We start from the raw sequence: 13,269 nt of genomic DNA, 5'->3' as shown, positions 1-13,269 counted from the left end.
CCCAGCATGGTTTAGCCTGTTCCCAGCATGGTTTAGCCTGTTCCCCAGCATGGTTTAGCCTGTTCCCAGCATGGTTTAGCCTGTTCCCAGCATGGTTTAGCCTGTTCCCAGCATGGCTTTAGCCTGTACCGTGGTTTCTATTGTCATTCATTAGTTAGCATACAAAGCTACAACTGCCTGCCATATTGGCCATTTGTGTGAAAAAGAACCAGCAGTTGGTCTCTATAATTTGCCATTTTATTAAGCGGAAGGGAATTAAAGTTAATTTAAAGATTTCATTAACAAAAAACCGATGATAATCATTATTTTATTTAACACCCAATAGTGTTTTCTTCATGAATACATAAAAGAAATACAATATAAATAAAAACCAGAAGCCACTGTCACTCATTTCCACTGATCTATAATCAGAGCACAAGCATAAGCCAGTATCTAACACATCCAACAAGTCAAGCAAGTCTAAGTGAATGTCACTTTTCCAACTTACAGAAATGAGCGGTAACTAACGCATATGCAGCCACTCCTGACTTTACACTGGGGACAGGGGAAAGGGCTTCATGGACTACTCTCCTGGACTACCTCAAAGGCCATTCCATCCCATCTGCCTGCTTTATTCTGGACAGGAAAAACAGGACTCCAGCCGTTCTCCCCCTCCCTCCTGCCTCAGCCTGAATGATCACAAATTGTGATCATTATTTTAAACGGTTATGAATGTAGACAAAAGAGACGCTTGTCAATAGACTTTTTTTTATTTTTATTTTTTAACATTAAACTGAAGGTGAGTTGTAATGAATTTAAGAGAGAGAGAGAGAGAAAGTCCTCCAGACTGGTAAAATATGTAAAAAGACATTTGCTCACCTCAACACCTGGGCCTTTGTAAGAGGGCACATCACAAGCACAGTGTTGAGGCAAAAGAAGACTATGATTTTTTTTTTTCAAATATGAACTGTTGTCTCAGCCTAGTATTTCTGGATTATGTTGACCCAGCAATTAGGCCCCAATAATATCAATTACCTTTTTCTTAAATTTACTTGAGAACTTTAAACAATACTCCAATAAACAACTATAATAACGTGTTAAAAAAAAAAACAAACAAACAAACTTGAAAGTGGTGAGAAATCTAAGCTCTGGCTGCAGCACCCACTTCCTGTTGAACCATAACCAAGCCATCTGACTTCATGCCATCTATCTATAAACCCAAATCATTAGTAATGACAGCTGGGGTTAGGTGTGCATTTAAATGTGACATATGTAAAATACGAATTTTAAAAAGGACAAACAAAAACCTTTGTAAGATTAATGTGTTACACTGAACTTATTCAGCAACAAACTAGTTAATTTCTTACCTTGGCAACTTTTTGTAGAGGAATCGCTTTAGATCCTGAAAGAGAAACATTTTAAAATATCATATTATACTAGGCTCCTTTAGCCCTGTCCAGATTCCCCTTTAAAGGACATGAAGTCACCATCTGTAACTGGTGTTGCATCGTTCACTTGTAAACCTTAGAGGAAGTTAACTGATCTTTTTTTCTAGGCCTCAGTTTCCTTATGTGCAGACAGGGATAATCACTGATGCTAATCATAAAAAACGCTGTAAAACTGTAGTACGGTGTATAGGTTAGTGTACTTAAATTGGGAAGCATTACATATTTGCTGTTAAACGAGATCCCGGATTTCCTAATAATTTACACCCTGCTGCTGCTGCTGTATGCAATAGTCTACAATTCTCTTCCCATGTCCACGCAGATTTTCCACGATCGTTTCTAATGATCCTAAGTCAGTTACAGAAGCTGCTCTAGTACTCAGTTTCTTGAGAAAGATAATGACAAAGTGAAGTATTTAACTCGGAACGTGGTTGGTGCTAAGAGAGCAGAAGGCTACCTTGTCTCATTACACACTCTCCTGAAAACATTCGCTGACAATTCAGGAATCAATTATGACCTCCACCCTAAATGTGGGCTGTTTTGAACCTCTAGCTCCAAACCTGAATGAGTACTATTTTTCCATGTTACCACCACGAACTTACTTTTGCTCTCAGCTTAAACGGACACACAAAAACAGAACATGGGTGGCTAAAGGCCATCAGTTAGAAATCCTTTTAGATCGCCACACGGAACCTACTGAACGTTGAGACATTGTTGAGCACTTAGTGGGAAAGGATTCAGAGCACCGTCCTACAGAACAGGTACCGTCCGGGGAAAGGCAGTCAGTCATCCTTTACAATTTCAAATGTTAACTACATAGGGTCCTTGTAACGCCCCAATAAGATCAGGAAGTGGGAAGAATACAGTTTTCTCGAGCTAAGGCACCTTAGTGCCCTACTACAATTCCAGATAAAAACACAGGACCCTCCAAGTCCACTCTCTTATTAGTCCCCCTACTATAGATCGGGGGGGGGGGGGGTCGGGGCTAAGGACGGAACAAATTTCCACCTCTCCCCACTCAGTAGCTTCATGCAAACCTCCCCCACCCCCTTTCTCTTGGGAAGGGGTGTCAACTCACGTCCGCCATGATGAACCCCCTTCTCTCACAGGATCAATCTGAACGCCTGGAAGGAAAATTTCCGTGACTCTTTCTGCAGCCCGGGCTTATTTCACCCTCCCCAGACCCAACACCACGAAACCCACCCTCGTCAGGGCCAGGCGAGAGTTCTGGATCTCCGTCCAGGAGTGAGGAGGTTCCCAGAACCCTGCCGGGTGGCCAACCCAGACGGCCCACCTCCGCCCGCCCACCCTGTCCCCGCGCCGACAGACGGGGCGACCTCTGCAGACGCACGCGATCTCCAGCCTGGGGAGACCTGCCCGGGTGTCCCCGTAGTCCAGTCGACTCCCTGAAGCCGCCTGTCAAGCCGCTGTCACATGACTCGTGACCTCGGATGCGCTCCAGGAAGCACTTGCAACGATTCCGAAGTTCCGGGGAAGCCTGGCGGAATTGCGCGCGCGGCAGCCCCGCCCCTCCTCCCCGGGGCTTTCCTGCGCCTGCGCCACGAGCCACTGCTGTGAGGCCTGAGCTCCCCTGCGCCCTAATTTCCTCTGAACACAGCAACAACGTAAGACATTCCTGTGTGGACTATGCGTATGCTTTTTCCAGACCCATTATCTAAATCTGTTCTTGTGAATGAGGACACTTGAGCAGGAACTGAACAGCCTACTTATTAGAAGTCCCAGGTCCCGAGTTTATTTTCATAAAGTTTTAATACTTTTAAGACTTTGAGAATTTAATACATTGTATTTTGATCATACTCCGCCCCTCTGCTCTAACGCCTCCCAGGTCCACCCCCATGTCTGTAACCTTCAAACTTTGTATCCTCCCTTCACCTCTCTCCATCCCCCAGAATAACATATCAAGCCCAGTTGGGTATGGTCAACCTACCAGGGGACCACCCTTAAAGAAAATTGACACTGCCGGGTATTGTGGCGCATGCCTTTAATCCCAGCATTCAGGAGGCAGAGGCAGGAGGATCACTGTGAGTTCGAGGCCAGCCTGGTCTACAAAACAAGTCCAGGACAGCCAAGGCTAACAGAGAGACCCTGCCTCAAACAAACACACAAAAAGAAAGAAAATTGGCACTCCCTCTCTTAGAAGCCATCAACTGGCGTAGCTCCCCAGTTTCAGGTGGGACTCCCTACTACATGCTAGACTGTTGACTGTCTTGATCTTGTGCAAGCAACCTCAGTTGTGTGAACCAAGGTTTTCAGTTAGCACACACTGCATGAAGTTTTTCCTCTGTTTGTTTTTCGAGACAGGGTTCTTCTGTGTAGCCTTGTCTGTCCTGGACTTGCTTTGTAGGCCAGGCTGGCCTCGAACTCACAGCCATCTGCCTGCCTCTGCCTCCCGAGTGCTGGGATTAAAGGCGTGCACCACCACGCCCGGCTCTTCGAATATTTTACTTCACTTTTTGTTTTTTTGTTTTTTTGTTGTTGTTTTTCCCTTCCATCTTTTCTGTTTCAGTGATATCCTCCTTGACATTTCCAGAATAGTTTAGGTACTTTAGATAAATGATCTCATTGTAATCTGTGGTCCTCTCACATTTATCAAAAATAAAAACCAGTTATCTGACAATGTTTTCTTGATTAAATTTACACTTAGAGCTCTGCCCGTAACATGGCAGGGATTCATACATTTACTGGATGGTTTAATAAGTGAATGAGCATATCAAGAGGATAAAATATGCTGGGCATGGTGGTGCATGCCTTTCTTTTAATCCCAGCACTTAGGAGGCAGAAGCAGTCAGATTTCTGTGAATTCCAGGCCAACATGATGTATACAGTGAATTCCAGGACATGGAGAGCTACATAGTGAGACCTTGGATCCTCCCCATCCCCCCCCAAAAAGAATAAGTATAATGAAGATAAGCCTTTTATGGTGAGAACATCCCTTCTTTTTATTAATATGTTGAGATAAATTACAGAGACTGAAAGACAAAAATTGGTAAATCATTCATTATAGAACATTCATTAAAAATCAAAAGCAGCTTAAGAGTTCTCACATGAAATCTTATAGAAGTCTGATATAACATTAAATTTTTACAAATCAGATCTTTCATTGTTAAACTTAATTATGTGATCTTGAATGCATACGAAGAACACCTTAACCAATAGCACTTCATTTTACACACACAAGGCTTCCATTAAAATCTCACTAGACCTTGAAAATCTGTATCACACCTTGGAAATTACCTGCAGCTTAAAAAAAGGAAAAAAAACTAAATATTTAAATGGAAGGTCTTACATAGTAACTTAAAGACCAGATAATAATAATAATAATAATGATAATAAGCACTTTTTAATACAAATAAATTACAAATACCAATTGTTTCTTTCTTACTGTAGTCACCTAACCCAAAAACAATAGATTTTGACGGTACTGATGAAAATGCTACAGTGCCACTCCAAGTTCCCTCTTATGTCAGTTGACATTCCCACTGAAAGGCTAAGCATAATCTCACAGGTAAACCAGAAACACTTGCTGGCACTTGCCATCAGGTGCCTGTCTCCTCTCAGCAACCAGTCAGCCCAAGTTCTAATAACTTACTAAGCCAGGACATTTCAATAACCAGTTCTGGATTACCAGACTCAGAAAGATACACTTTTGTATGACACATGGGTCTTGTAAAAGGAATGTGCATTAAAACATGGAGGTCAACTGAAAGATTTCACACCAATAAAGTTGTATTTACTAATGGTCCAATTTTGAAATAAGAACCTACTAATGGAAGCCCTGCTCTGTGCAAATAGTATGGTACTTGTTAAACAATCACACATCTGAGGTATTAGCTGGAAAATATATACATTTATATATATACACTTATACATGGACACATCCACAGAATATTCACAAATCTATTGGCCCCTACACCAGCAGAAGATCAAATTAATTGACAAAGAATCACGCAATAGGAAAAAGTTACACAGAGGGCGCTTACAAAACTGTGGTACATAATCCTTAATATAAGGAGCATGTCTTGAATAACTGCTTTGAGGAAAAAATGTTTCCATTTATAAGAAAGTATCTGTCTTATAGAAATGAGACCAAAAGGGGAACCTGGATTCAGGACTGTGATGCCTACAGATTATTAAAGGTTTGCAAGAATCGCTTGAATAACCTGGTTGTATGTATTTCATTTTATTTATTTTTTATTGTATTTGGGACAGAGTCTTACAAGGTACCCAGGCCTCCAATGCATTACTCCCCTGCCTCACTTGGTCTCCTAAGTGCTGGGCAACATGTGTGAGCTACGAGGCCTGACTTCTATTTGTAAAGAAAAACTAGATTTTAGAGGGAAAAAAAGAAAGTGGAGGTTATTGTCAGGCTATTCTTTCATTTTCATTGGTTTACAGAGAATTTTAAGGATTTTAACTGCTCTGATATGGCTCCTAGACAAGGGTTTTTAGCTATTTCATGATTGAAATTAGGCTGGTTATTTTCATACACTTTCCAATACAGATAATAAAAACTGTTACAGACTTCCTTTCTGTTTGCCATACTCAGTAGAGAGATGGACAGCAAAATATCCAGAACAAAGCTCAGGCTTCATGTGGAGAAGTTAAATAAAGACACTCATTCCTCTTTAAACCAGTTGGTCCTTTGTCACATACTCACCTAATTGAAGAGATGGCTCATTTGGCCCTCTAGTCCACCAAGAAATATTTCATTGCTTTAAAAAGTTGGAGTGTTTTTTTAATGAAATATTTGAATACACAGTAACAACCATATCATGTGTTAAACAGTTGCATTTCAAATATTATTAATAAAGGTAAGGGAGTCAAAACTCATTTCTTTTATTTTACATATCAGTGTAAAAGGTTTAACACAGTAAGAAAAATTAAGCATAAAAGTGCATTTGAAATTAAGGGCTGGCATTCCATATTCCTGTTCTTGTGAACACCTGAGCTGACACAAAAGTGTACATTAATGCATTGGTATACACACACACACACACACACACACACACACACACACACTGTATACCTTAAAGATCTTAATTTTCCTTATTTGAAAATCATAAATAAGCATGTAATGTTATGAAAGCAGGTCTCAAAATGTTATTTTCTCCCATTAGATGTAAAATTTGAGATTTCTCAGCATTCAATCAATATACTTGGTTAAAAAATTCCTAAGAATTGGAGATGACTAAATAACTATTAGCAGTGACTCCGGAATAAGGGGATTGAAAGGAGAAAATGTGCTGTTTCCTTTCCTCCCAAGCTGTGTGTGTGTATTTCTCTATGTATAAAGGGACAAAATGCCAATTATTAATAATTACAACTATTGTTTCCAAACTTAGAAAAAACTAGGAAACTTAATTAATATGCAAAGGTAAAGAGCTACTGAGTAAAGATGAAAGTGATCAATGAAATTAAGAAACTCCATGTAGCTAAAAATATGACTTGAAGATATTGAGATTTTTATTATAAGAGTAAACAGCAAACACAAAAATCTTTCAGCTCAAGTTACCTAATGACACATAAAATTAAATTCAAAGATACCAACTAGTTCTTTCCACAGTACAGGCAGCATTAAGGATTCAGTCTTTACCAACTTACTTTATATGTAGCTAAAGATGCCAGGCACTCAATCAACCACTCCTGCAGTGATTTTCAACTTCTGTTTAATCTAACAATTATTTAATTTAATTTAATAAATGTGATGAGATGCAGCAACAAATCCAAAACATAATACTGTGCGAAGCCATATATGACTTCATACTGTGTTAATGTCTCTTAATCTGATAACCTGACCTATCCTCTCTATCCCTTTAAGGTGGGATTAGGAAGGTTTGGTTCCTATAAATATCAATCATGTTAGTGTACATTTCCCACTAAAACTGGAAAAAATACATTAAAACTTTCATTCAAATTTCTATGAATTTTCAGATAGATATGAGCTTTCAAAGTTAATTAGAATGCTACACTTTTAAGGGACTTATTATACAGGCTCAAGAGAATATTTTATTATACAGGCTCAAGAGAATATTAAAGTTCTATGACATGGGTTCACTTTTGTAGGACATGTACTTAACAGCAGAACAATACATAAATTAGCATGGCCCCTGTCAAGGATGACTCAAAAATTCATGCGGCTTCTATATTTTGTAATTCAATGAATGGCAAATAGAAAATAGGAACAGCAAACTACTTGAAGAAAAAGAGAAAAGATAGGAAATAATACCAGTGCACATCAAGACTCTCAAATGTAAAACCACGAGGACCACAGAACACACTAACACGAAAACAGAACTTTGCAACTTCAGAGATTTCCACTAAAATAAAAAGACAACAAACTGCCTGCTATGTTTTGAGCCCACTGGTGAGTGCTACAGCCAGCTTTTGTCAAAGAAACTTCTTTTGTAGTAGACAGAAGTAGCTGCAGAGCTCACAGTAATGAGACGGCCATAGTAATGAGAAGACACAACCACTGAGTGCTCAGCATAAGTGAAGCATCCAACATTACCCACGTTGAGGCTCAACGAACATTACAGATGGGGTGAAAATAATGCAAGAAGGGGTGAAGTTGTGGAACACCATTTTCTGGCCATGACACAGTCATCACACTTTGTGAGTCTGCACAAGGTCTCTATAAAATTGGCCTTCCGCATCCTGCCCTGGAGGGAAGAAGGGCCCATTTTGCCCAATGCCTCCCTGAGGATATAGGCCAGTTAGTGGCTGATGAGGAAGGGAGAACACTGGTGCCTGTGTTCCTGTATATAACCCTCACCTCTGCCCCTACATGCAACCATAATGAAAATTCTTTGGGTCATCATCAACAGCAACAACATCATCAGCAACAACAATAATATCATCAACAACACCAATGTCAACAGCATCAACAATAACAGCAACAAGACTTGAACAGAGAGAGAGAGAGAGAGAGACAAGCAGGAAAAAGGATCAGTGGAGTAGGAGGGCAAGAATGAGAGTAATGGGGGTAAAGATGATGGAATGTATTATATGAGTGCATAAAAATGTCATAATGAAACCCATTGTTATATCTAGGTTATATGTGCTAACAAAACACATTTTAAAAAACAGAAGAGAGAAAATGAAAAGATGACACATAGTTACCCAGAAGAAAGAGCCCTATCTATATAAAGTCTCTCTGATGACACCACCTACGAAATTAAAAGCTATAAGACAATCTGAGGGTTGGGAAGATGGCTCAGCGGTAAAATACTTCCTGCATAAGTCTAATGACTTGAATGCAATCCATAGAATTGAACAGGTATAGAAAGAGAACTAGCTCCTGCACACACACACACACACACACACACACACACACACACACACACACACACACACACACTAAGCATAAGAATAATTAAAACCACTCCAAACAGTTGCAAGAATTGCAGGAATGACTGAGAGGCTGAATCCCAAAAGCCTGAGGTTGAATGCTCTGAGTTAACGGTTACCCTAAGAGCAAGGAGCAAAAGCTAAGCTGAGCTGACTGAGATGACCAGTGCAAACCTGGCTGAAGATGAAAAGGAAAACTAAGGGTTACTGAGCTGAAGCAACGTGTACAATGCATCATTCTTTAGATCGAAAGTAGAAAAATGAAGACCCCCCAAAAAAGTGCACTGGACTTAAAGAGCGAAGGACCTTCTTGAACAAGAAACTTAAGAATTTAGTTGCCATAGAGTTTTAAAAACTAGAGAGTTTGGAATGTACATTTCAATGGATATGCTAAACACGAGATTCATCATTTTAATGGCAAATGGAAAACTATGCATTTCTCTGATTGAAAATAACTTGTATTATCAGGAGTAAGAGCACATGCCATTAATCCTAGCATGGGTGGGGGAGTGGGGGGGTGGAGCGAAGGCCAGTTTCTGGGTGTTCCAGGCCAGCCTGGTCCCCATTTAGAGTTTCAGCCAGCCAGCTACAATTACAAGACCTTGACTCAAAATTAGAGAGAGAGAGAGAGAGAGAGAGAGAGAGAGAGAGAGAGAGAGAGAGAGAGAGAGAGAGAGAGAGAGAGAGAGAGAGAGAGAGAGAGAGAGAGAACAAGCAAGAACTAAAAAACATCACAAAAGCATCATGGCAGCCTCCTCAAGGACCAGAGGACACTGGGAGAAGCTCTAAGCTTCATCCATCATCTTGTACCAGAGAACAAGACGCAAAGAAACTGAAAAAATAATAATGGTTCAATGGAATTCAGAAATCTGCAAAGCGAACACTGAAATGACAGCTGAAGAAGATGCTAATGAAAGGATAGGAAATATGAACAGTTGTGTTCAGAGGCATGCAACCTTAGAGAACCATTCACATGGACCAACAGCACTGATTCAGGCTAATCGTCAGACAGGATTTTGCTGAAGGGAGCAGAACTCAGAAGGCTCTAAGAACAAGACTGAGAGTGCCCTGAAATTGTGAGTGTGGCACTTGTGTAGAACTGAGCCCTAGGTTTATTCCAAGCAAAGAGTGGTGATTCCTATGTCAAGCCCTTGGCCTTCATGAGAGCATGCGGAGGAGGCTGCGCCAGAGGAGTCAACATGGCCAGCCACATCCTGGGGAAGCAGGTAATGAGGAACATGGTCTTTTCAAGTTATCTCTCAGATTCTATTTAGAGAGTAACAAAAATATGTAGATTGTGATGAAAAAGGTTTTTTATATTAAAAATGACTAGATATATAGCATTTTAATAGTTTCACACTAAATGTATTATGTGAAAACTTGACAACAAGCCTCAACTTTCTTTGTAGCTCTCCTATTAAAGGCCATGTTTCTAGAAGGTTGATTGGGTTGTGCAGACTCTTAGGAGAATGTGTGTAATTTAACCCACTATTATAGTCAGGTATTTCTATTGGAGAATCTGACGGCAGAACATAAGAGACTGTTTTAAAGAGAGTTCGACAGATGACATAAACCAACGACATAAATCCTTAAGCAAAAGCACAATGCCACTCTGCCTGACATTCTCATTCATGAGCAAGGGATGGTGGAGGAATGACAAAAAACTACCAAAAACGTGTTTGTAATTCTTTAACTGTATGAAGCAGAACCATTAAGCCATCACTACCATTAAACATACAAGACCAGAAGTCACAGCCATCCCACTAAGCACCAAGACTTCAAGTTCCAGCTGTGTTTGCCCATTGTATACTACAGATTTAATTACAAGGAGCTCATTCTAAGTATCTGATGAGTGGCCTGGTTGGTAGAGCTCAGAATGCTCGGATGCCTTGCTGTCAATCACTGCTCTAGCTGCTTGCTGTCAATCACTGATCTAGCTGCTTGCTGTCAATCACGACTCTAGGCTGACTGATCTAGCTGCTTGCTGTCAATCACTGATCTAGCTGCTTGCTGTCAATCACTGCTCTAGCTGCTTGCTGTCAATCACTGATCTAGCTGCTTGCTGTCAATCACTGATCTAGCTGCTTGCTGTCAATCACTGCTCTAGCTGCTTGCTGTCAATCACTGATCTAGCTGCTTGCTGTCAATCACTGATCTAGCTGCTTGCTGTCAATCACTAATCTAGCTGCTTGCTGTCAATCACTGCTCTAGCTGCTTGCTGTCAATCACTGCTCGAGCTGCTTGCTGTCAATCACTGCTCTAGCTGCTTGCTGTCAATCAATGCTCTAGGTACTTGCTGTCAATCACTGCTCTAGCTGCTTGCTGTCAATCACTGATCTAGCTGCTTGCTGTCAATCACTGCTCTAGCTGCTTGCTGTCAATCACTGCTCGAGCTGCTCCTCTGTCTCTGCTCAGGACTGCCCAACAGACCATGCTGTCAGGTAAGCCAACTGCAGGCGGAAAGGCACAAAGCTGGGTGTTGCGGTCATTTTGTTCTACTACTTATTTGTAGAAGATCCATCTGCTTTGGGGTGCTGCTTCAATTAGCTCCATGAAACTGAATTTCCATGGGAAGAAAGTTCATCTTTTGTTTCATAAGCTTTAATAACCTTGAAAGACACATAAGTGAACATTTGGGGCTAAGTTTTAATTACTGGAATTGCAAATGGAATAATTGCAACTTGCCATTGAAAACTCATTTAGCATAATATTTATCATTATATTTTCTTTAAAATCTATCTTACAGCATTTCATTCCTATGTATGGCTTAGCAATTCATAAAACTAAAGAGCATACTGATAGTATACACCAGTTCATTCATCTCATTACATATTCTGGAATATAAGAGCAATATTTAAAATGTCAATTCCTTCTACACTGATAGAAGATTTTACATAAAGTTTTGTTTTTTCTTTTTGAAAAATGTTCCTTGTTTAAACTCCACACACCCAAACACCTAATGGAAAATGTGACTATGTCACTGATATCCATTCCACCCGCCTGAACAAAGGGTCTCACGGAGCTAAACACTAAAATAATTTAAATAAAAAGCAAGCGCTCATATGTACACAAAATCATTCTAAAAATATTTACATGGCAAAGGAATAATGGAGAATCACAAAAACTGGCAATTGCTACAGGTGTGATAATCCTCTCCAGATATTGTAAGGAATCATATAAGGTTTTAAATGAAAGTAATTGCAGAAGCATACTAAAATATTTAGTTTTCAGTTTTTACTATTGAAGTGAGCCAGTAGATCATTAACAGTCCAAGATTTCAGGAATCAACTACTCAGCCTAGTCTTTAATCAAATCTTCCTCAGCTTCACAGCAAAATGAAATGTACAGAAAAGACAGAGTACGTCAACACCAGTGGCCGGTTCCGGGCTTATCCGCCCTTGTAGAGGCTGGTCAGCCGCTCGAGCTCTTTGCAGTTGTCCATGCTCAGGGCATCTGCCTTCCTCCTCAGCCGTTCGTCACGGTATACCTTTGCTGCGTACTGCATATCTGTTTCTGTATACAAAATGTTTGCTTGTTAATAATAAATTACTTCACCTTTGTTGCTCAAGTTTAAATAGCATTTTAGAGAGGTTCATGTATTTACATATATATTTCTCTTGACTGACTTTGAAGAAAGAATCAAGTATGATTTCTATCAACTATTTCACTAGGACGTTTTCTTTTATTAAAAACAAAAACAATAATTTAAAAAAAAAACTTTTGGACAGGGTCTTTACATAGACCTGGCTGTCTTGAAGCTCACTATGTAGACCAGAATGGCCTTGAACCCAGAGATCCTCCTACCTTCCTTCTTGAGTGCTATGATTAAAGGCATGTACCACCACAGCCATTGGATGATTTTATATATAAACTTACATTGGACTCAGCACATAGAACCAACATCAAAAGGAACTAAGGCTAGAGCCCTGCCACCCCCTCCCAGAGCCCTCCCCCCCCCCCCCCCCCCCCGAGCCACGTGGCTGAAGGCACTGCTCTGGAACACCCTCTCGGGCTTTTCTAAAACACACCCTGAGATTCATGACCACCAGTGGCTGTATCTGTTGTGGTTTGTGATGATTCCAACAGTTAAGAATACAACATAAAATAAGTCCCTCCTCCTTTTCCTCCTCCACTTTCCTCTTCTTCTTGGGAATGGGTTTCATTAGCTAGCCCTAGCTGGCCTCAAACCTGTGGTCCTTCTGCATCATCGCCCAAGTGCCAGGATTGGGTGTGCTTTCACACATGGCAAAAATTTGGAATGTATATGCATCCCCTCCACATATATGCAAAATACCACACATAAACACAACTCGAATAAATAAGCATAATTCTGCCTGGTAGAACAATAAGACCTTATGGCTGAACGTATTACATGCTTGGTCACAGGAAAATCAAACTAGGATTGAGCGAAGAGCCTACTCTTTCCCAGAGAGCTTTCATAGTGCCAAAGGAGCTATGAAGGCTGACAAAGAATTAT

General features: G+C 40.4%; 1 protein-coding gene and 1 long non-coding RNA gene across 3 annotated transcripts in view; both read right to left on the bottom strand.

Moving 5' to 3' along the window:
• Nucleotides 1–1,178: 1,178 nt before the first annotated feature.
• On the bottom strand, nucleotides 1,179–2,901 carry LOC127206494 (uncharacterized). Its single transcript, XR_007832797.1, has 3 exons — nucleotides 2,733–2,901; nucleotides 2,503–2,548; nucleotides 1,179–1,381 (listed from the first exon to the last, which is right to left on the bottom strand). It is a non-coding gene; the product is annotated as an uncharacterized LOC127206494 (long non-coding RNA).
• Nucleotides 2,902–11,487: 8,586 nt separating this feature from the next.
• Nucleotides 11,488–13,269, bottom strand: part of Dnajb14 (DnaJ heat shock protein family (Hsp40) member B14) — a 42,331-nt gene continuing 40,549 nt past the window's right edge. For both annotated transcript variants that reach the window (XM_051165519.1, XM_051165520.1), the window contains one exon: nucleotides 11,488–12,305. In XM_051165519.1, coding sequence (XP_051021476.1) covers nucleotides 12,181–12,305 — 125 coding nt within the window. In that variant the 3' untranslated portion in view covers nucleotides 11,488–12,180. The remainder of the gene's footprint in view (nucleotides 12,306–13,269) is intronic.

The sequence above is a fragment of the Acomys russatus genome, chromosome 23 (genome assembly GCF_903995435.1).
Source record: "Acomys russatus chromosome 23, mAcoRus1.1, whole genome shotgun sequence".
NCBI lineage: Eukaryota > Metazoa > Chordata > Mammalia > Rodentia > Muridae > Acomys > Acomys russatus.
Note: the sequence above shows the minus strand (reverse complement) of the source record. Positions and strands in the feature narration are given on the sequence as shown.